The sequence below is a fragment of the Aureococcus anophagefferens genome (assembly GCF_000186865.1).
Source record: "Aureococcus anophagefferens unplaced genomic scaffold AURANscaffold_3, whole genome shotgun sequence".
Taxonomy (NCBI): Eukaryota; class Pelagophyceae; order Pelagomonadales; family Pelagomonadaceae; genus Aureococcus; species Aureococcus anophagefferens.
Genome location: NW_008705563.1, coordinates 1,529,282 through 1,552,199, shown reverse-complemented (window position 1 = coordinate 1,552,199; position 22,918 = coordinate 1,529,282). Strand labels below are relative to the sequence as shown.

The 22,918-nt window shown below is 73.3% G+C and overlaps 4 protein-coding genes across 4 annotated transcripts; 1 reads left to right on the top strand and 3 right to left on the bottom strand.

The window, feature by feature from the left end:
* Positions 1–4,171: 4,171 nt before the first annotated feature.
* On the bottom strand, positions 4,172–7,164 carry AURANDRAFT_70875 (hypothetical protein; the record flags this gene model as incomplete). Its single annotated transcript, XM_009035473.1, has 2 exons — positions 4,172–5,540; positions 6,044–7,164. The coding sequence occupies 2 exons, from the start codon at positions 7,162–7,164 to the stop codon at positions 4,172–4,174; spliced, it is 2,490 nt and encodes an 829-aa protein (XP_009033721.1).
* Positions 7,165–8,383: 1,219 nt separating this feature from the next.
* Positions 8,384–11,720, bottom strand: AURANDRAFT_70874 (hypothetical protein; the record flags this gene model as incomplete). The annotated part of the gene is made up of 5 exons (XM_009035472.1): positions 8,384–8,697; positions 8,744–9,127; positions 9,204–9,794; positions 10,882–11,464; positions 11,520–11,720. 5 exons carry the CDS (start codon positions 11,718–11,720, stop codon positions 8,393–8,395), a joined length of 2,064 nt encoding a protein of 687 aa, XP_009033720.1.
* A 1,620-nt stretch (positions 11,721–13,340) lies between these two features.
* AOT8 (hypothetical protein) lies at positions 13,341–14,549 on the bottom strand (the record flags this gene model as incomplete). Its single annotated transcript, XM_009035471.1, has 1 exon — positions 13,341–14,549. One exon carries the CDS (start codon positions 14,547–14,549, stop codon positions 13,341–13,343), a length of 1,209 nt encoding a protein of 402 aa, XP_009033719.1.
* Positions 14,550–18,998: 4,449 nt separating this feature from the next.
* AURANDRAFT_17342 (hypothetical protein) lies at positions 18,999–19,199 on the top strand (the record flags this gene model as incomplete). Its single annotated transcript, XM_009035716.1, has 1 exon — positions 18,999–19,199. A coding segment is annotated over one exon (201 nt), but the record flags the coding sequence as incomplete, so codon positions are not given.
* Positions 19,200–22,918: the final 3,719 nt, after the last annotated feature.

Sequence of the window (22,918 nt, the reverse complement as noted above, 5' to 3'; positions counted from 1 at the left end):
CTGCTTCGAACGGAGCCCTGGGACCCCGCGCCCTTCGCGGCGGCCTTTGCCAACGCCAGCGACGTGCTGCGCGTGTCGGACGTCGACGACTCGCCCATGTCGCGGCGGTCGCTCGACTTCGGGTTCCCCTTCCTCGACCGGCGGCGCTACGAGGCCTACGCGAACGCGAACGGCGCGATCTTCGTCGGCCCGACGCCGCCGTGTGGCGCGTTCTTCGCCATGTTCCCGCTCTGCACGACGAACGGGTCCTGGTTCGCGGCGATCGCGGCCTTCGTGACGGACCTGGACCCGTCCTACGACGGCCGGAGCCGCGTCGTCGCCGCCCAACCGGGCGTCGCGAGCGGCGACGGCGCGGCGGCTCCCGGGTCCTGGACGGCGCGCTACGAGAACGTGTCCGTCTTCGGCCACCCGGAGGCGCGGCTCTGGTTCGCCGCGACGCTCCACGGCGACGGCCGCGTCGAGATCCTGCACGAGCGCGTGCTCGACAGCCGCGCGCTGCGCGGCGCGGACGGCCACCTCGCGGCGGCGCTGCTCGTGGGGCTGCGCCTCGACCCGGCGTCGGACGCCGTCGCGCTGAGCGACGCGCAGGCGGACCGCGCGAAGCTCTTCGGGACGACGGTGCCCGGCGTCTACGCGGGCGCGGCGCCGCGGTCGAACGCGCGCGTCGTCGCCTGCCCCGTGCCCGAGAAATGGTGCGGCGACGCCGTCGCGCCCGAGGGCGGCAACGCGACGCTGCGCGCGGCCTTCTTCGGGTGCGCGCGCGAGCCGGCCTTCGAGTTTCGCTGCGCGTTCCTCAAGGGCGGCGCGTCGGTCGGCGGCGCGCGCGCGGCGTTCGCCGAGACCGGCGAGCCCGGCGGCGCCGTCGAGGTCTCCTGCGCGCTGCCGGCGGCGCTCGTCGCCGGCGATGTCGTCACCGTCGAGCTCCGCTACGCGGCGCCCGCGGGCGACGTCGACGGCGGCGCGGGCGACGGCGGCGCGGCGACGGAGACGGACGGCGAGCGGGCGCTGGTCGCCGACTTCCCGACCGTCGCGGTCGTCGCCGCGGGATCTACAGCTTCGGGGGGCTGCGCGGCCGGCGACATGACGACCAACGCGTCCGCGTGCGGCGCGTGCGGGGCGTGCGGGTGTTCAACAGCCGGCGGCTGCGGCGCGGACGACTTCTGGGCCTCTTCGGACTGCGCGGGCGCGTGCTCGTCGGCGAACGGGAGCCGGCCCGCCTACGACGACGGCGAGGTCTGCTGCGCCTTCGACGACGCGGACTGCCTGGGCGTCTGCGGCGGCGGCGCGTACCGCGGCGAGCTCGAGAAGAGCGGCGCGCCGGGCGCGACGGTGTGCTGCGCCTACGCGGACTGCCTGGGCGTCTGCAACGGGCTGGCCAAGGTGGATCGGTGCGGCGTCTGCGGGGGGCGGGGCGAGGCCGCGGACGCGTGCGGCGTCTGCTTCGGCAACGCGACGGCGCCGTGCCCGCGCGCGCCCGCGGCAGGGCAGGACAAGAGAGCGAAATTCCCAACTTCAAAGGCTCATATCTCAGCCATTTTCTACTCGTTTCGGCTGATTTTTGGACGAGCGATCATCTCTCGGAACGGTCTCGAAGCGTGGATGCTTTTTCCGGAACGCGCGCGCGCGAAACACTCACGTTGAAGCGACGTTGAATCACCCTTGTCCTGCCCAGGCCCGCGGTCTGGGACGACGACCGCTACGACGACGGCCGCGGCGACGGGCGGGCCACGGTCGTCGTGACGCGGCGGACGCGGAAGCGGCGCGTGGGCGTGGGCAAGTCTGTGCGGAACCACCCCTGGCTCGCGGTGTTGGTGGTCGTCGAGATCGTCGTGAGCTCGCTCTGCCTCGCGTTCTGCGTGACGCAGCGCGGCGGCCGGCGGCGCCGCGGTCCTCGGGGCCGCGGCGGCGACGGCGGCCTCGCCGGCGGCGACCCCTGGGGGGCCACGGCGTTCAGCCGGCTCGCGGCCGCGGATTTGGAGGATCTCGTCGAGGCGCACGCGAGCGACGCCGCGGGCGACGGCGACCCGCCGCGGCGGGGCCGCGTGCCCCAGCTGACGGCCACGGCGGCGACGCGCGTCTTCGGCCCCGCGCGGCGCCTGTACCTGCGCGTCGCGAGCCGCGTCGCGCCGCGGCGCGACGCGCCGGGCGCACCGCCGCGCCGCGACGCGCCCGGCGACGACGTCCGGCGCCGCGTCGCGGAGGCCTACGACGCCGCCGTCGCCGCGCTCTGCGAGGGCCTCGACGCGGGCGTCGCCGGCGCCGCGGGCGACGACGACATCTGCGCCATCTGCCTCTCGGACCTCGCGGGCGACGACGCGGAGCCCGCCGTCGCGCTCAGGGCAGGACAAGAGAGCGAAATTCCCAACTTCAAAGTCTCCGATCTCGGCCATTTTCCACTCGTTTCGGCTGATTTTTCGACGAGCGATCATCTCTCGGAACGGTCTCGAAGCGTGGATGTGTTTTTCGTAACGCGCGCGCGCGAAACACTCACGTTGAAGCGACGTTGAATCTCTCTTGTGCTGCCCAGGTCGCGCTCCCGCGGTGCGGCCACCTCTTCCACGGCGACTGCATCGGCCCCTGGCTCCGGGGGCGCAACTCCTGCCCCATGTGCAAGCAGGTCGCCATCCCCCGCGTCCACCCGCGGCCGCCGCGGCCGCCGTCGCCGGGCGCGCGGTCGCCGTCCCGGAGCCGGCGGCCGTCGAGGAGCGCCGCGCGCCGCGCCGCGCCGGGCGACGTCGAGCTCGCGCCCGTGTCGCCGAGCTCCGTCGTCGTCGTCGCCGACGGCGTCCGCGTCGCCGCGGGCGTCCAGCTCGGCGGGGGGGACGTCGGCGTCGTCCGCGCGGGCGGCGGCCGCGCCGCGGACGACGGCGACCGCGCCGCGGACGGCGACGACGACGAGGCGCCCGCGGACGACGACGAGGACGCCGCGGGGGACGAGGCGCCCGCCGCGGAGGCGAACCCGCCGCCCGGGGAGGACGCCGGCGCCCCGCCCGCCTAACACGTGTTCGAACGTTCAACACTTGAGGGCCCCCGAGGGGCGTTTTGTACTAAATTCACAGTTTTCTTACATGAAACTATCAAACGCTCTTGCGAGGTCGCGTCGGGCGATGTCATGGACGTGGTGGTCGCCTCGAACGTGCGTAAGCGAAGCGTCAGCTGTGTGCTCATCGGCGCTCTTGGGAACGGCCGCGCGCAGTAGTGAGGGCGGACATGGCGGCGTAGATACGGTAACCTCCGTGGGGGGTTCTTCGAGACTGGGCGAATCAACAAAGTCGGCGACGTAAACAAAAACGCCCGATTGCTTCCAGTCTGAGCCGCCCAATGGCAGGCATGGACCGTCGATGTCGTTCATGTGGAAAGTCACGCAGCCGCGGACCGTGTCAACGAGAAGGCCGACTGTCACAGGGTCCTCGTAGTAAGACCAATTATTACCGAAGGCTGGAACCCCATAGAACTGATCATCCACGAACAAACCCACACGAGCGTCGTCTTGCGGGTCTCCTGTGAGTTCGTTTCCCAGTTCGTCTTCTTCCATAAAGAATCGCAACATCATCGCCGAACCACCGTACTGACAATAAAAGCACGTGCCGAACCAAACAAGTGAGAGAGTGAACTCCAGGTAGACGAGAGAATTGATGATGGGTCGGGCCAACGCGAGGTGATCGAGAGAGTGATCAGCGCGAAAAGCAACGCTCGTAACAGCGAGCTCCGACATGCGGCAGTCCAGCTCCATAAGACGGTTGCGCATCAGGTAATCGAAAGTCCAGGGTCTGTTCCAGTCCGTGGTAAATTCGGCCACATACGGGGACGCGTAGGCGAGTCGCGCGATGTGCTGGATCACATCGTGCGGGAGGCGACACAACTGGAGTTTCGAGCGCTGCCGCCTGGCACTCCGCCTTTGACTCGGAGGGCTCGAGCGCGCCGACCGGGCCGCGCACAGTAGAAAGGCATAAGTAGCTGCGCGCTCGTCGGAGCCGACATCGCGTCGGCGAATGATGGTCTTTATAAGCACGCATTTCCGTGCAGCGTCTTCGTCCATTGCGCGCCGGACCCGGGCCAGCTTTTGAGTGGATGATGATGTGCAACATCCCCGGACGGCACTGGCAGTCGGGCGCGCATCCCCAGCCTATCCCCTTCAATAACTTGGTCAACATCACATCTATGTGCTAAGTTACGCCAGCCCCTCCTTGGCCTTGATGTCCTCGAGGACGCCGCGCGACCAGGCCGAGAGGCGGCCGAGCTCGCGCTGGGACGACCGCGTCATCTGGGCCTGCAGGAACATGGGCGCGGCGATCTCGAGGAAGGGGAAGTCCGGGCTGATGCCCAGGCACAGCCCCTCCATGATCTTGATGGCGAGCGCGACGGACACGAAGGACGCGTCGAGGACGACGCGGTGCGACACCGCGAGGCCGCAGATCGTGGACATGTACTCCGCCATGGACTCGAAGATGGGCTGGTCCCGCGACCGCGCGACCATCTCGTCGATGCCCGTGACGAAGCGCGCCTCGCTCTCGCGGTCTATCGCGCCGAAATCGCCGCGGTTCGCGTGCGCGCCCAGGATGAGGCGCCCCGCGTCGGCGCCGCGCGCCTCGAGCATGGCCTTGAGGATCGACACCATGTCCTCGTGGGCCCGGTCGCCGATCTCGACGCAGATGCCCGCGTCGAGGAGCACGAGCTGCGCGCGGTCGTTGACGAGCATGTTGCCGGGGTGCAGGTCCCCGTGGACGAAGTTGTGGTGGAGCACCATCTTCAGCACGGCGCGCGCGCCGGCCTCGGCGATCTTCGCCGCCCGCGCCTCGTCGCCCCGGGCGAAGTCGAGCACGGGCACGCCCGCGACGAACTCCTCGACGAGCACGTCCGGCGACCGCCGCCGGCCGACGGGCCGCGGCACGACGACGGAGTCGTCGCGCACGAAGTGGGCGTGGAGCCGCTCCAGGTTCGACGCCTCGGTCCGCAGGTCGAGCTGGGACCGCATGATGGCCCCGAAGCGGTGCACGGAGCCGCCGACGGCGAGGTAGCGGAACGCGCCGGGCGCGAACCGCTCGCCGCAGCCGACGCAGAACGCGAGGAGCGCCATGTCCGTCTCCACGGCCTCGCGCACGCCCGGGTGGACGACCTTGACGGCGACCCGCTGGCCGTCGTGCGTGCCCGCGTAGACCTGCGCGATGCAGCCCGAGCCCAACAACCGGCGCTCGTCGAGCTCGAGCGTGTCGCGCCAGTCCGCCCCCAGCGCCGCGGCGAGGGCCCGGTCCGTGTGGTGGAAGGCGTGGGGGCGGACCGCGTCGTGCAGCCGGGAGAAGCGCTTCGTCGCCGCGGCGGGGAAGAGGTCCGGCCGCCCGGCCGCCCACTGGCAGAGCTTGACGGCCGTCGGCCCCATGCCCTCGACGGACCAGAGCGCGTAGTCCCACCACCGCTCCTCGGCGCCGGCGATGCCGACGAGCTTGCAGGCCTCGACGGCGACGCGGCTCAGGGCCAGGGGCGCGACGTAGAGCCCGAGCTCGCAGCTCCGCCGCAGCAGCCGGAGCGTCGTCTCGAGCCGCCTCCGCCGCGCGTCCGGCGGCGGGAGCGTGTCCCGGCGCCGCGGCGGCGGAGAAGTAACGGTGTGCAGCGCTAATTAATGGTAGCGGTGTGGTGTGTAGCGGTAACGGTGCGGTGTGCAGCGCTAATTAATGGCGACGAACATCATCGACTCCGCTGGCCGCGTCATCGGGCTGAACCGGGCACGACTTCACCGACGGCTTCAATCGCGACAAGTTTGCCCAATTGTACCAGCTCCGACGCTCCGCCAGCCCGCCAGCCCGGCAGCACCCTCCACTCTAGAAACGACACAGTGTTTATCAGGTTGCACACGCACACGGGGCGAGCGACGGGGTTGGGGGGACAGCGGGGTACAACGGACAAAACAGAGTGGAAGAGAGCGCGGCGGGCCCTTCAGCCGCCGTCGGCCGGGAGGCCGCCGCCCCAGAGGGCCTGGAGGAGGGCGATCTCCGCCGCCGGGGGCCGCGGCGGCGCGTCGTCGCCGTTGGCGGCGAGGCCGTTGGACGAGAAGATGTCCTCGACGCAGCGCATCGCGAAGGGGAGGTCGTCGCCGCAGAAGGGGAAGAGCTTGGGCGCGCCGAGGGCCGCGGCCGGCGCCGGCGCCGGCGCGGCGCCGTGAAGACCGTCGTCGGCCGGCGGCGCGGAGCCGCGGGGCGCCGCGGCGTCGGGCGCGCGGCCCGGCGGCGCGCCGAGGTCCGCGACGGCCGCGGCGACGGCGCCCGCGTCGTAGGAGAGCTCGAGGTCGCTGAGTCTAGCGCGCACGTTGAAGCGGGCCCGCAGCGCCCCGCGGACCTCGAGCTCGCGCGGGAAGCCCGCGTTCACGAGGCCCCGCGTCGCGTAGCGGAAGTCCGACGCGAAGACGTCGCCCACGGCCGACGCGTGCGCGTCCTCGGCGAGGGCGCACTCGACGTCGATCGCCGAGACGGGGCCCGCGCCGGACGGCCCGCGCCGCAAGCCGTCGAGGAACGACCGGACGCACGCGGCCTCGAACGCGAGCGCCTCGACGCCCCGGAGCGCGACCGCGGTCCCCGCGCGCGACGCCTTGCCCGGGTCGAGGCCCGGCGGCGCGTGGCTCGCCGCCGACGCGCGGTGAATGGCCGCGGGCAGGCGCAGCTCGAAGGCGTCGCCGCAGGCCGCGAGGTCCGCGAAGCCGCTCGGCTGCGACGCGCCGTTGAAGAGAAGTTCTAAAAACTTGTTGAGGATGGCCCGCCGCGTGACGCCGTCGCCGTCGAGCTCGAGCATGGCGACGACCATCTCGCGCGTCGGCGCGTCGCCCGCCCCGGCGTACTCGGCCAAGATCTCGTCGCACCGCCGCCGCGCGTACTCGGCGACGATTTTTTTGCGGCGCCGCGTCGACTGCGCGTGGAGCCGGTTCCGCGCGCGCGTGAGCGTCGCGCGCTCCTCCGTGCTCAGGTTCATGGGCTTGCGGCCCCGCCGCTTCTTCGTCGCGCTCGACGCGTCGTCGTCGCCGCGCCGGAGGCTCGCCTCGGCGCCCGTCGCCGCGCGGCCGCCGCGGAGGCTCGCCTCGAGGGCGTCGAGGCTGTCGCTCCGCGGCCGCTTCGTCGACGGGCTCCTCGCGGCGCGCGGGCTCGCGCTCGGCAGGAGCGCGACGTCGGCCGCGTCCATGGAGCGCGCCGACATGGGTTTACGCGTATTGCGGATCCGGGCTGCCCACGTGTGCGGGGGCAGCCACCGCCGTCACCGCCGTGGCGTGGGCCGCGCGCGTCGGCGTCGCGCGAGGCTGCGGCTGCGGCTACGCCACGGCCGGCGCGCGCCCACGTGCGAGGCGCCTGGCTTTCGCGTCTTGGAAACGAAAGGAATTGCTATATTCCTGAACTTGTTGCTGTTCACCGAGACTTCAGCATCTACTTTTGCCGAAGGCCTTACTTTCAAGGAAGCCCCAATCAGCATCGGCTTGCCTGTTCTCGTCTTGCGCGCGCGCCGCCGCCGCAGGAGCCCGACCCGTTCTCCGCGCGAGCCGCAGCGCACCAACACCCGACCATGGACTCGCCGTCCTCTTTGAACAAGCTCGACCTCGGGAGCTTCAAGCGCCGCGGCTCGAACATCGTCGATCAGCTGGAGGCGCAGGAGCAGGAGCGCGACTCGCTCTGGGCGAAGCTCAAGGAGGCGCGGGAGGCCGGCGAGCGGCTGCGCGCCGAGGAGGCGAGGGCCGAGGCCCTCGGCGACGCCGGCGCCGCGACGCCCAAGCCCGCGGACCCGGACCTGCTCTCCGCGCCGACGTCCGCGGAGCTCATGGCGATGCTGTCGCCCGCGGCGCTCCCGCCGCCGGGCGCGCCGCTCCCGCCGACGCCCGAGGCGGAAGCCGTGGACGCGCCGGCGACGCCCGCGGCGGCGGCGACGCCCGCGCGGAGCCGCTTCGGCTCGCGGCACCGGGCCGCGGCCGGCGCGCGCGCGTGCCCGCCCGCGGCGCCGAGCCCGCAGCACCCGGCGGTCATCGCGTCGGGCTTCATCTGCCCGACGTGCTGGATGCGCGCGCCGAGCGCCGAGGTGCTCCAGCGCCACTGGGAGGACGTGCACCAGACGCCCCTCGAGAAGGTCGTCGAGACCACGGGCTCGCTCGGCTCGTCCGCGCGCGCGGCCTACCGGAAGATCCGCCGGTCGCTGTCCGTGCGGCCGCCGGCCGTCGATGCCGCGGCGGCGCCGGGCGCCCGGGCCGCGCCGCCGCTCCGCAAGAGCACCGTGCGCCGGTCGAGCCTGCCGCCGCCCAAGGCCGGCGCGCTCGCCGCGCCGCCGGACGACGCGCTCGACGGCGCGCGCTGGCGGCAGAGCGCCGTCGTTTAAACGCGCCTTTTACTTGTACTGGCGGCAGAGCGCCGTCGTCTAAACGCGCCTTTTACTCGCACGGCGCGCGTAAGTGCTCGCAGAACTCGAAGCAGTAGCCCGAGAGGCCGCCGCTGTCGACGTCCGCGCCCGGGAGCGTCGTATTCTTGAAGCCCACGGGCGACACGAGCTGCGTCGTCCAGCCGCTCGGGTCCATGAGGTAGATGTCGCTCGGCCCGCAGTCGCCGGGCGCCTTGCACGCGCCCTTGAACGGGTGGTGCAGGTGCCAGCCCATGGCGTCGAGGTTCGCGACGACGTCGTCGAGCGTCGGCGCGCCCGGGGTCACGCGGTTCATCTGGACCGCGACGTGGTTGTCGCCTACGGGACGTTCCGTCGCGTTCCCGGTCGAACATCGTCGCGGGACGCCGGTCGTCGCCCCAGACGGGCCAGCAGTCCGTGTAGTTGCGCATGTAGTGCTCGCCGACGGCGACGGCGTAGCGCTGGAACCAGGACGCGGAGCGCGCGCGGTTCGAGGGCTCGGCGCGCGTCACGAAGACGAGCGCGACGTCGGGCGTGAACGAGCCCGGCCCGCCGTAGACGAGGCGCTTCGACGTCGGGTCCGCCTCGTCGAGCGGAAAGTCGACGGCGCTCGGCTTCTCGCCGAGGACCCGGTCGTAGAAGACCTCGATGACGTCGAGATCCGCCGCGAAGCGGCTCACGTGGAGCGGCTCGAGGCGCCCGGCGGCCACGGCCGGCGGCCCGTCCTCGAAGCGGTGGCGGACCTCGTCGACGGCGACCCAGCGGACGCCTACCACATGCGTCGGTAAAGATCTTTCATCGTTTTGCCGGTCAAAATTTCTCGAAAGCCGCCACGGATGCAGGACGCTGGCGGACGCCCGGCGGCGCGGTCTGCGAGATGAGCTCGAGGACGACCTGGGACTTGGGCACGTGGACCAGGAGGCTCGCGTAGCGCTCGCCTCGGAACGCCCACCGGAGGCCGAGCGCCGGCACGGCCGCGGCCTGGAAGCGCTCGACGTAGGGGGCCAGGTCCGGGGCCCAGAGCGCGAGATGGTTATCGAGGAACGTGTCGTAGGCGTCCATCTCGCCGAGCGCCGCGCCCCAGATCGCCTCGATCTCCTCGAGCGAATACGCGCCTGACGCGCGGAGCCGGCTCCCGTTGACGCCCGCGGCCTCGACGGTGTGGACGCCGAAGTGGTCCTCGCTCCCGAACCCGTGCGTGCCGTTGAGCTCCGTGCGGCCCTGCGTGCCGCAGGCGCAGGTCAGATTGGGACAGTTGTTGTCCGTGGGCAGGTTGCCCAAAAGCTCCGTGAGGAAGGGGTAGGTCGTGTGGATGGGGTCCGACGTCGCCCACGTCGCCTTGTACATGCCGTAATAGGTCGAGTTCGACGGCTGGGCAGCCGCCGTCGCGAGGGCGAGGGCCAATGCGGTCCGCATGCTAAGTGCCATGCTTCTCGCTGTGCCAAAAGGTCAATGATGCCGCAAAAACTGAAGCGGGCTCGGAGCGCTCGTGGAGCGGGCTGCTCTCATTGCGCAGCGTTCCTCGACATGGGCGTCGGCGCCGCGGCGCTCGGCGCGTCGCGCGCCGCCGACGATCCCGTGGAGCCGCTGCCGGAGGAGCTCGTCCAGCTCATCATCGAGTACGCCTGCGACGGGCTCTCGGCCATCGCCGCCGTGCGAGCCCTCCGGCGAGATTCGAGCGTGCCGCGCGACGTCTGGGCCCGCTGCATCATCGCCGCGGCGCTGCCGCCGTCCCTGGGCCGGAAGTGGTCGTCGCGGCTCGGCGCTAGAAAGACGGACGCGTTCCGCCGCGGCGCGCTCCGCGAGGCGCTCGGCGACGCGGCCGGCGACCGCGAGCGCGTCGCCGCGGCGCTCGCGCGCCACGCCGCCGCGCTGCGAGCCGCGCCGTCGCCGGGCTGCAAGTACCAAAAGTACCTGCGCTGGCTGCAGGACGTGCCCGCGGCGTCGACGAACATCCGGTGGATCCTCGTCCTCGCGGCGACGCTCCCGCCGCTCCGGGACTGCTTCGTCGTGAGAGCGTCGGGCGCGACGGACCGCGACGGCCTCGAGTTCTCCGACGCGCTGACGGCGTCGCTCGTCTGCCTCTTCAACCTCTCGGACGGGCGCGCGCGCGTGCCCGTCTTCTCCGCGCGCCGCTTCGTCGACCTCCTCGAGCGCGTCACGGCGGACCACGCCGCGCTGCGATTACTCTGCGCGGAGTACCACCAGGTCGAGTGTCGCGTCCTCGGCGGCGTCCTGACAATTTTCGAGAGATTTTGGCCGGGAAAACGACGAAAAGTCGTCACCGACGCGTTCGGTAGGTCGTCGGCGACCTCTTCTTCGACGGCCGCAAGACGTTCGGTTCCGACCTGCTCCCGGAGATCCTCGCCTGCCGGAGCACGCGCGAGCTCCACCGCGTCGGCGACCGCCACGGCCGGCAATTCGGCGCCCTTCTCTCGCTCATCGCCGTCGCGGACACGCGCGGCGGCGTCGAACTGGACTGCTGGGCTTAAAAGGTGGTATCAGCCTACATAGCATAACGACCGGATTTGGAGAAGATGGGGTGGAGGCTCGCGAAGAGCGCGGGCGTGGATCGGGGCGTCGGCCACCCCAGCGTCCAGGCCAGCATCCTCGCGTTCGCGTGGATCCACCAGGCAAGCCGGAGGGCGAGGGGGGCGGCGAGCGCCCGCGCGCCGACGGCGAGCCAGGCGTCCGCGCCCGCGCGACGCGCGAGCGGGGGCGCGACGGCGCGCGCGGCCTCCGTCGCGCCCACCGCGGCGACCCAGGCCCAGGCGGGCGGCACGCCGCGCCCGACCCGGAGGCGCTGCGCGAGGTTCGTCGCGAGGAGGAATGAGAGGGGCCAGGTGCGGCCGGCCGCGAGCGCGCGGACGCTGAGCGCGGCGGCGAGCGCGTAGTTCGCGAGGAGCGCCGACGCGTAGACGCCGTGGTACGCCGACGACGTGACCCACCGCTTCCGCACGGCGGTCATCATGAACGCGGCGATCTCGATGCCCAGCAGCGGCGCGAAGGCACACGTCGCCGGGCCGTAGAGGCACGCGGCCGTCGCGCCGAACTGCGCCGACGCGTAGAGCGCCTTGGTCAGGCGGACGTCGACGGCTCGACAGGCCTCGGGGTAGGGCATGGCGTTCGCCGCGCGCGTCGTCCGCGGCGGTGCCGATGACGTTCGCGCTGAAGCTCAGGGCGACGTTGGCGTACCACGCGACGGTCGCGTCGAAGGCCGCGAGGAAGTCGACGTCGCCGTCGCCGTCGACGTCGGCCAGGCACAGGGTGCGGACCAAATCGTCGGCGGTGACGACGTGCGGCGCGGAAAACTCGTAGGCCCGGGCCGCCGCGGCGACGAGGAGCGCCGAGAGGCGCCGCATGGTCTCACGAGCTGTGCTGCACCGCCTCCACCATTGGGCAGCCCATGGCTGCTCGCTTCGGCAGCCTCATCAATATCGACCTCATCAGGTTTCTTGACCTCAAGGAGGCCCTCCCGGACCGCTCTCCGGAGCTCCACAGCCTCCTCGTCATCGAGTGCTGGCAATGTCGTCGCTCGGCGCGCTGGCAACGCTGCCCGAGGAGCTCGTCCGCAGCTGCCTCTTCCTCAGCGCGCGGACGCCGCGCGACCTCGGCAACCTGCGCGGCGCGAGCCGCGGCGTCCTCGCGCTCGCGCGGTCGACGGAGCTGAGCTTCCACTTCACCGGCCGCCGCGTAGCGCTGGACCGCTTCCTGCCCCTCGCCGGCGCGATGCGCTGCGCGCGGTTCCGCCACGGCAACGTGCGCTCCGAGGAGCTGCTCGTCGCGGCGGCGGCGGCGCGTGCCGTCGTCGCGTCCAAGTGCTTCTGCCTCGGCGACGCGGTCGCGCGCGACGCGCTGGCGAAGCAGGGCCTCGAGGCGCTGCACATCGGCGACGTGCTCTGGCTCGCGCCGCGCGCGCCCACGGCGCGGGGCCTGCGCCTCCTCGGCCTCACGAACGGCACGGTGTCGTCGGCGCTGCTCGGGGCCGTCGCGCGCGGCGCGCTGCCGAGCCTCGAGGTCCTCTTCCTCGGCGGCTGCCTCGTCGACGGCGACGGCGACCCGCCGCCCGCGCCGCGGACCATCGCCGTCGTCGAAACGACGTTCCTCGGCGCCGCGGCGGCCGACGTCGTCGCGAGGCACGTCGTCGGGGTCGAGACCGTCGACCTCGCCGTCGCGTCCGTCGCGGAGCTCGGCGCGCTCCGCGCGCGCTGCGCCGCGACGCCGGAGGTCCTCGCGGCCGCGCTCGAGGCCGTCGACGGCCGGAAGCACGCGCCGCTCCACGCCGCGGCGCTCCGCGACGACGCGGCGGCCTGCGCGGCGCTCGTGGCGTTCGGTGCGGACCCGCTCCACCGCGACCACGCGGGCTCGACGGCCCTCGTGCGCGCCGCGGAGCAGGGCGCGGGCGCCGCCGTCGCCGCGCTCTCGGCGCCGTCGCCGTTCTTAGGGGAGTCGCTCGGCATGCCGAACCACCGCCACGAGCACCCGCTCTACGTCGCGGCGCTCAAGGGCCGCGCCGACGTCGTCGCGCGGCTCCTCGCCGTCGAGCTCGCCGCGGCGCCGGCGGCGGCGCCGTCGGCCGTCGTCGCGCACCGCGCGGACCGCGACCGGTTCACGCCGCTCCACGCGGCGATCGTCGGGCGGCACGCGGCCGTGCTCCGGCTCCTGCTCGGCGCCGTCGGGCGCGGGGCCGTCCTCGACGCGCCGAATCGCTACGGCCAGACGCCGCTGCACCTCGCGGCGCGCGCGGGCGAGCCGGACCTCGTCGCGCCGCTCCTCGAGGCCGGCGCGTCCGCGGCGGAGCGCGACGAGCGCGGCGCGACGGCGCTCGACGTGTGCCTCGAGCACATCGGGCGGACGCGCCTCCGCGGCAAGGCGTGCCTCGCGCTCCTCGAGCGGAGCGGCGCCAAGGCGGGCAAGGCCGCGAAGCCGCGGCGGCGGCGCCGGCGGCCGCGCGCGAGCTGATCGTTTCCCTAAGATGTTAGCTACAGCACCCCCACGCCGTCGAGCACGCCCTCGCCGAGGACGGCCGCGGAGATGGCGACCATCGCCCCCAGCGTCGCGGCGCCGCCGGGGACGTAGACCTCGCCGTCCGCGGCCCCTTCGCGCTGCCGGTAGGCCGCGACGGCCGGGATGATGCCGAAGAGCGTCGTGATGCCGAAGGTGCCCGCGGCGTCGAGCGCCGGGAGGAAGATCTTCGGGTCGACGCAGGCGACGAGCGTCGGCGGCGCGAGGACGAGCGCCGCGAGCAGGACCTCGCTCTCCGCGGCGTCCGCGAGCGGGCCGCCGCCGCCGTCGCCGAGGAAGAGGTCCCGCAGGTAGGTGCGCAGCCCGAAATAGAAGCCGACGAAGGACGTGACGACGGCCGAGAGGCTGAAGAGCGCGACCGTAGGCCCGAGCGCGGGCGCGGCCGCGCCGCCCTCCGCGGCGACGAGCGCGGCGACGGGGTCGCCGCCCGCCGCGGCGACGGCGTCGCCGTCCACGGAGCCCAGGATGAGGCCGTTCCAGAGGAGGAACATGACCAGGGGCACGGCCGAGCCGGCGAGGATCGCGGCCGCGATCTTCGGCCGGTCGCCTTTGAGCCGCGTCGCGACGAGCGGCACGACGTTGTGGTACACGAGCGCGAGGATGGAGATGGGCACGGCGCCGAAGGCCGCACCCGCGTCGCCGGACGTCGCGAGGAGCCGGCCCGCGTCGAACTCGCCCGAGCCGAGGCACAGGAGCGCCGAAAAGGACGCGACGACGACGACGACGAACGCGTTGTTGACCGCGTCGACGACGTCGCCGGACCCGAAGGCCACGGTCCCCCCCAGCACGCCGGAGAAGGCCACGGCGCCGAGGGCCGGGTCCGCGCCGACGGCGCCCGCCAGCAGCGCGCCGCCCTGCGCCGCGTACGCGACCAAGAGCGCGTAGTGGATGAACGCGTAGGCCGCGCCCGCCACGGACCCGACGCGCGGCCCGCAGAGCGACCGCACCGTCGCCAGGAAGCCCAGGTCGACGCGGCCCGTCGCGCAGACGACGCCGACGGACGTCTCCGCGACGAGGAGCGCGGCGACGGCCATGAACGCCCACGACGCGACGAGCACGCCGCTCGACGCGACGAAGCCCGCGCCGCGCGTCGCCGCCGGCAGCGCGAGCACGCCGGCGCCGACGGTCGTGCCGGCGACGAGCGCCGCGGCGGAGCCGACGCTCATGGTCTCCTCCTCGTAGTCCGCGTCGCAGGCCTCGGCGAGGGCGCTGGGCCAGTCCGCCGGCGACGCGTGGCGTTTTTGGTGGCGCGGTGCAAGCGATGACCGCGCTGGTGCCTGCAGCGCACGAGTGGTGGCAGCGAGGCCTAGAAGGAGGCCGCAACGGCGCGATGACGCTGCCATCGCCGGGCTCAGGCTATCGAGTCAGCAGCAAGAGCAGTGCACCAGCGATTCTTGAAGTTTTGCGGCAGAGCTCGGCTGATGTGAGCGCCTCGCTCCGTCGCTTCTCTCTTCTCCCTGACGCAGTGCTGCCCGTCGCGTTGTGCCGCTTGCAAACCCGCCACCATGACGCGCTCGTCGAAGCGGCGCAAGGGCCTCGAGGCCGAGCTCGACGCGCTGGCGGCTCTTATCCAAGCCGCGTCGCACGTCGTCTTCGTCACGGGCGCCGGCATCTCGACGAACGCGCAGATCCGCGACTACCGCGGGCCCGACGGCATCTGGACCGAGGCCGTCGCCAAGGGCCTCGCGAGCGGCGAGCCCGGCGCGACGAAGGGCGCCGCGCCGCCGCCCTGGGACGCGTCGATGTACTGGCGGCTCCCGGGCGCGGCGCCGACGCTCGCGCACCGGGCCATCGCGGCCCTCGTCGCCGGCGGCACCGTCGCCCACGTCATCACGCAGAACGAGGACGCGCTCCACCTGCGGAGCGGCCTCGCGCCGGCGAAGCTCAGCGAGCTCCACGGGAACGCGTTCGTCGAAGTCTGCGGAAACTTCGAAGACGGCGACAGCGACGGCGACATGGGCGAGACGGACTCGGAGAGCGACGACGGGCGGGCGGCGGCGCGGGAGGCCGACCGGCGCCTGCGGCCCAGGGGCTGCGGCGCCGTCGTCGTCCGCGACTTCGTGACGTACCACGGCGACACGTACCTTGCAACGAACGCCGCGGGCCGCCACGTGACGCGCCGCGCCTGCCCCAACTGCCGGCCGCGCGGCGACGACCTGCCGCGGCGGGGCGCGGGCTGGCTCGTCGACTCGACCGTCGACTTCGGCGAGACGCCCGGCGGCTTCCCCTGGGGCGACAACGCCGTACACAACGTCGGCGCCGCGAAGCGCCACATGCGCGAGGCGGACCTCGTCGTCGTCTGGGGGTCGAGCGCGCGGCCGGCGTCCCACCCTGCTCGGCCCGGGGGAACGGAACCGTCTCCACGTAGGCATGGGCGTGCTCGCGAACTACTTCGACCCCTGGTGCCCGTCGTCGAAGTGGGCCAAGCTCCCGCTCCGCCTCGCGACGACGGTGAAGCGCGGCAAGGTCCGGCCGGCGCCCTGCAAGTTGGCCATCGTCAACCGCGGGCCCGCGGTGGACGAGGAGTTCGCGGCCCTCAAGATCGACGCGGACGTCGACGCGGTCGCCCGGGGGCTCCTCGCGCGCCTCGACGTCGCCGAGCCGCCGCCCTACGACTTCGGCGGCGACCCCTTCACGGCGCGCGCCGTCGCGCCGGCCGACGGCGAGCCGCGCGGGGAGCACACCTTCGCGTCGTCGCGCGTCGCGTCGTAAAATTGAGGTCGGCGTTGAACACCTTCGCGAGGGAGAGCAATGGGCTGCCTCCCAATCCTCCTGGCCCTCCTGCCCGCCGCCGCCGCGAGGCTCGGCGGGCCGTGCGTCAACGAATCGGCGCGCCTCGCGCCCAAGGACTGCGAGGCCTGGCTGCGCATCTACGACGCCATCGTCGCGCCCATGCCCAAGAACGCGTCGGCGGCGCCGGGCATGCCGCGCGACATCGAGATCGGCTCCATGGCGCGCCTCGACCCCTGCGCCACGCCCAAGTACGTCGACTGCAGCGCCGACGGCGCGCGCATCGTCGGCTTCGACGTCGGCGGCCGCGGGCTCGCCGGCCCGCTGCCCGCGGCGCTCGGGGACCTCGACGACTTGCGCTACCTCATGGTCGCCTACAACAACTTCAGCGGCCCGCTGCCGGCCATCAACTACTCCAAGATCCGCGGCTGCGGCTACGGCACGCGCGACGACTGCTGCTTCCTGTCGTCGACGGTCATGAACGCCTACGACCAGAGCGACGACCCGCGGACGAACGCGTTCGACTGCCCGCTGCCGCCGGGCGCCGCGGAGCACTGCCACGCCGTGTGCGTGGACTGGGCCACGGGCGAGCGCCACGGCGCGGGCGTCGACGCGGCCGTCCGCGGGGACGGGCGCGCGCGAGGCGCCGGAAGCCCGGCGAAGCCCGTCGAAGGCCGCGCGTGCCAGCCGTGCGCCGCGGCGTCCAAGGCCGCGTATCCCCAGTGCGACGTCGGGAAGAGTCTCTTGTGGCACGGCGACCACATCTCCGGTGCCTACCAGCGTCCTTGCGGCCGTGACGATTTTCGAGAGCTTTTGACCGGGAAAAAATCGTCATCGATATGCCTCGTCGTAGGCGCGTACTGCACCAACGACTCGCTCGTCGTCTGGTCCGACGCGGTCCCGAACCACGACGTCTTCCTCGAAGAGGTCCCGAAGCCCGCGGGCAGCGGCCCGCCGAGCGGCGACCTGAGCGCGCGGCGGCCGCGTCCCGGAGAGAAGCAACGACCGCGACGCCGAACCCCGCAGGTGCGCCTCTGGAACACGCAATCAATGGCTTACCGCATCCCCCTCGACCCGACGTACAGCGCGAACGCGACGGACTACCTGGGAGCCGGCGCGCTCGCGATGACGCTCGACGCGCTGTCGATGTATCCCATCATGTTCCCCGACATCCCCCGCGTCGACAAGGCCAACGAGACCACGGACGGCAGGGACCGCGCGAAGAACATGATGCTCGACGGGCAGATGGACTCCTGCAACGAGCACAGCGGCCGCGGCTTCGACATCCACTACCACGGCGACCCCGTCTGCATGTACGACGACACGACAAGCGGCCACTCGAAGCTCATCGGCTGGGCCGCCGACGGCTTCGGGTTGTACGGCAAGTACGACGCGGACCGGCGGGAGCCGGACGACCTGGACCGCTGCATGGGGCACTTCGGGGCGACGCCCGAGTCGAACCGCAGCTAGCGCGTCCTCCCGCGTCTTTCGTTCCTTCGCCCTGCGCTCGAGCGTCTTTTCCCCCCAAACGCAGCCACTACCACGTGTCGTCGAAGTTCCCCTACACCATCGCCTGCTGGCACGGCGACGTGAGCGGGCTCCACTACGAGCGCGGCGGCCAGCCGGGGGACCACCAGTGGGCCTTCGACAACTCGCGGGTATCGGCGTCCTTTCGCGGCGTCGCGCGGGAAGACGCCGCGTTTCGTAGGCGGGACCGCGACGACGAGTTCCTGCTCCTGCCCTGCTGCGGCGACGACTCGCCCGGCGCGGAGGCGCCGGCCTGGGCCGCGGACGCGCGGCCCTACGCGCCCGTGGACCACGACAACCGGAATTACCACGCGACCCTGCGCGGCGACGCGCCGCCGCCGGCGACGCCGGCCTGGGTCTTCGCGCGCCACGCGGCCTGGGGCGCGGACGAGGCGGCGCGCGCGGCCGCGGACGGCTGCGTCGGCGAGTCCGCGGGCCTCGACGCCGCGGACTGCGCGGCCTGGCGCGACCTCTACGACGCCTCCGGCGGCAACGCGTCCTGGACCTACTGCGGGGAGTACCGCGACGACCCGTGCTCGTGTTTGACGTTCGGCGGCGAGATCGCGTGCGCGGACCGCGGCGGCCGGAAACGCGTCGTCGCCGTCGACCTCGAGTACAACGGCCTCGTGGGCACGATCCCGGCGTCGCTCGCGGACATGGCCTACCTCGCGGTCCTCCAGATCGAGGGCAACCACCTCGTCCGCTCGCGGCCGGGCCTCGGCGGCGCGCTGCCCGCGCTCCCGTTCCACCAGTACGTCGGCTGCGGCGTCGAGGGCAACGCCTGGACCTGCCCGCTCCCGCCGGGCGCCGCGGAATTTTGCTCACAGGGCCAGCCTCTGAGCTGTGTCGAGGTCGAAGGGCGCGTTACATAGAAGAGGAGGCGCGGCTCGGGAGCGACGGTCGCGCGCGCCTCGGGCGACACGGCCGAGCGCGCCTAGATCCAGCCGAGGTCGTCCATGGCCGCCGCGACCTTGAGGAAGGACGCGCGGTTCGCGCCGACCTCGAGGTCGCGGACGCCCGAGGCGCCGAGCCCGCCCGCGCGGGCGCGTGCTAAGCGCAGCTGTATGCGCTGGCTGATGATGCTGTGGCAGAGCTCGAGATGGCGAGCTTGGTGCTGAGGCCGCCGGACTGCTATATTGACCTGCAACTTATCCACATTGCGTCGAGCGGCGGGCAGCCCAACACACACAAACGCCCCGCAACGACAGGCCGCGTCGGCCGTGCGCGCGCGCCGCGTACGCGTCGTCGCCGCGTCGATGGCGCGGTCCGCCGCCGTCGCCGCCTTTTGCTGCGCGCTCATCATCGGTCGCGCGGCGCCGCCGCGCAAGCCCCAGTCCGTCGAGCTGAGCCGGTCGCCCTACGAGATCCTGGGCATCAGCGCGCGCGCGACGCTGAGCCAGGTGCGCAACGCCTACCGCGCCAAGGCGCGGGAGACGCACCCGGACAAGCACCCGGGCAAGGGCGACGAGATGCACCGCCGGTTCCTCGAGGTCGTCGCGGCGTTCGAGCTGCTGAGCGACGAGGACGACCGGCGCCACTACGACGCGACGGGCCGGCAGCGGCGGCCCGAGCCGCCGCCGCCGCCGCCGCCGCGGCAGCGGCCCCGGCGGCCGCGGGCGCTCACGGAGGGCCAGGAGCGGGCCGCCGCGCGCGCGATTAACGTGCGGAGCCGGAAGCACCTCGAGGACACGGCGCTCGGCGACGACGGCCGCGTGGACCGCCACTTCGTCCTGGCCCTCTACGACGAGGGCGAGTGCGGCGACTTTTTGCGCTACGAGACGCGCTTCCCCTACCCCTTCGCGGACAAGCTGGACCCGCACGGCATCTGGTGGGAGGCCGTCCTGCAGACGGCCAAGGCGAGGCTCAGCGACCCCGACGGGTCGCCGAGCCGCATCGCGAAGAAGTTCGGCATCGACGCGGCGGCGGCCGCCGCGGGCTGCCCCTTCGTCGTCTTCGCGCGGAACGGCACGCGCCTCTGGGACGACTTCGAGCTCCTCCGGCGGCCGACGCTCGCGGCCTTCGAAGCGTGGATGTGGCCCAAGCTCGAGACGGCCGTCGTCTTCCGGAACGAGCACGACCACGCCGTGCGCACCTGGTGGATCCGGGGGACCGAGAGCTACGACCCGCAGGACCTCGCGCCGGGCCAGACGACGGAGCGCACGGCCTTCGTGTCCCACCTCTTCGCGACGCGGGACCTCCGCGCCGGCGGCGCGCTGACGCGCGAGAGCGTGCTCGCCTGGCAGCACATCGACACGGACGCGAACCCCTTCGTCGTGACGATCCGCTCCAAGTGCGTCGACTGGCAGGGCGAGTGCCCGAACTGGGCCGCGCGCGGCGAGTGCGACAAGAACGCGGCCTTCATGGACAAGTTCTGCCACGTGACCTGCGCGGGCCGGCGCGCCGCGGCGGCCGCGGACGCCGCCGCGGCCGCGGGCGGCGCCGCGGCCGCGGCCGCGGAGCGCGCCGAGGACGCGCGGCGGGCCTACGAGCGCCTCCTCGCGGCGGCGGCGCAGGCGCGCGAGGACGCCGTCGCCCTCGAGGTCGCCGCCGAGGCCGCCGCCGTCGCGGCCCACGGCTGCGACCCGGCCTACCCGGAGAAGGACGTGCGCCGCTGGTAAAAAATGGATTCTTGAGGACTTCAACCAACGCAGCCCATTTTTTCACGCGCAAAACAGCAGACGATGAGGAGAAAGCTTCTGTAAGCCTCCGTCCCATGGGCGCGTCGTCCCTCGTGGAGCTCGACGCCGTCGTGAGCTTCCTGCGCGTCAGCGGCCACGGCGCCGCGGCGGACCTCGTGCGGTCCAAGTTCGAGGCCCCGTCGCCGCGGGCCGCCGCCGCCGCCCCGGTGCTGTCGAGCACGCACCTCGACGTCGGGACGCCGCGGGGCGGGCGCGAGTTCGCGCGGCGGCGGACGACGCCGCGGCGGTCCAACTCCGTGCCGCCGCGGCGCGACGAGGGCGACGACGACGCGAGCTCCCAGAGCTCGCGCGAGACGGCGGCGTCGCGCCGCGGCGGCGGGCCCGGCGGCGCCGCGGACGACTCCATGCTCCTGCGCGCCCAGAGCGCGCGGCGCCAGATGCGGCTGGCCCAGGCGCTCTCGCCGCGCGCCGACGACGCGGGGAGCGGCCGGTTCTCGCTCGAGAGCCCGTCGCTCGAGAGCTCGTCGCTCAGCGTCGCGTCGTCGTCGGCCGCGCGCAGCCCGTCGTCGACGGCGAGCGGCGCCCGCCGCGAGCCCCCGCGGCGCGCCAACTCCGTGAGCATCGCATCGGACGACAAGGACGCGCCGGAGAAGCCCGTCGAGCTCAAGTTCTCGACGCCGAAGCTCGGCTTCAGCTTGGAGCTCCGCCGCGACGCTCGCGACGACGCGCGCCTCGTCGTCACGGCGGTGCGCGACTCCTGCGAGCACGCCTTCGCCCTGACGACGGGCTTCGAGCTCGTGAGCGTCAACGGCGCCGCCGTCCCCGCGAAGCTCAGCGACCGGGCCTTCCAGCCCATGCTCCAGCGGCTCGCCGCGGCGCCGCGGCCCATCCGCCTCGGCTTCTCGCGGCGGCCGGACCCGCCGCCGCCGAACAAGCGCCAGATGGATGCGCTCGCGCGGTCCCTCCCGGCGAAGAACGGCGGCGGCGCGCCGCCGCCCCCCGCGCGGGCCCCGGCCGCGGCGCCCCCGGCGCCGGCGCCGGCGCCGCCGAAGCCGGCGCCGCCCGCGGCGCCGACGCCCCTGGCCCTGACCTTCGAGAGCGACCGGTTGGGATTCGTGCTCAGCAACGATCCGGCCCACGGCCGCGCCATCGTGTCCAAGGTCCGGGAGACGTGCGAGCACCTCGCGACGCTCCGCCAGGGCGACGAGCTCGCGACGGTCAACGGCGCGACGGTGCCCTCGCCCCTGCGCAACAGCGACTTCGACTCGCTGCTGAAGATCATCAAGGCCGCCGCGCGGCCCCTGCACCTGTCCTTCGCGCGGCGGCCGCCGGGCGCGAAGCCGCCGCCGCCGAGGCCCGCGCCGCCGCGACCGCGCGCGGCGACGGCCGCCGCCGCGCCCGCCGCGCCCGCCGCGCCGGCGAAGCGCGCCGACGAGGACGCCGAGCGGAGCTGGGAGGACTTCATCAAGCAGCAGCGCCTCGAGCACGTCGGCTAGAGGGCGCGGGATAAGGGTTCGTCCTGGGACTCCGACTCGGAGGACTTCTGGGAGGCCTCCGAGTCGTGAGCTCGTTCATGAACCGGCAGGACGTCCCGTCCTGGGACTCCTCGTGAGCTCGCGAACTGGCAGGGCGTCCCCGGGGATCGCGACGTCGACGCCGTCCTCTTGGAAAATACGACCCTGTTACGACACCATCAGCAGCTCGCCGCGCGCGATGAGCTTCGGCGGGTCCTCCGGCGACGTCGGTCGGCCCGCGTGGGGCTGGCGGTGCGGGAAGACGAGGAGCTTGCCGACCTCCGGGAAGACGACGTCGAGCGTCGAGAGCCGGTCGCGGACGTCGGCGAGGGTCGCCGTCGCGCCGCCGTTGGGGCAGTCCTCGAGGTAGAGGACCCAGGTGTGCGTCGTCGAGGTCGAGGACCCCGGCGGCGCGTCGAGAATGTCGCAGGTCGGCTTCGACAGGTCCACGTGGGGCGCCATCTCGGCGCCGCCGTCGACGTAGCGCACGAACTTGCACCGCGGCGCGACGAGCGCGGCGGGCAGCGCGCGGCGGACGAGCTGCCGGAGCCAGCCGCGCGCGTCGACGAAGTGGCGCCGCTCGAGGCCGCACTGGCGGCCGCCGCCGGACGCGGGGGGCGCCGCGGCGAAGAGCGCGCGCAGCGCCGCGACCTCGGCGCCGGAGACGCAGCGCCGGACGACGTACGCGTCCGCGGCCGCGAGCGCGACGACCTCGAGGCCCGGCGGCGCCGGGCCGACGGCGTCGTCGGCCCCGGCGGCGAGGAGCTCGCCCGGGCGCACGCGGCGGCCGTCGGGCGTCGACACGGCCGCCGCGCCGTCGACGTCCGCGCCGGCTTCGCGGAGCGCGGCGACCGTCGCCGCGTCGCGGCGCAGCGCCGCGACGAGCGCCGGCGTCAGGCCGCAGTCGTCCGGCGCGTCGACGTCGCAGCCCTCGACGACGAGGCGCCGGACCTTGAGCGCGTCGCCGCGCCTGCAGGCGCCGTGGAGCGTGTCCGACCGCTTCTTCCGCCGCTTGTCGTCGAGCGCGAGCCAGCGGGCCCGCGACGCTGCCGCGGCGCCGGCGACGTCGAAGACCTCGGGCGCCGCGTCGAAGACGGGCGCGGCGAGGCCGCCGAGCGCGCCGCA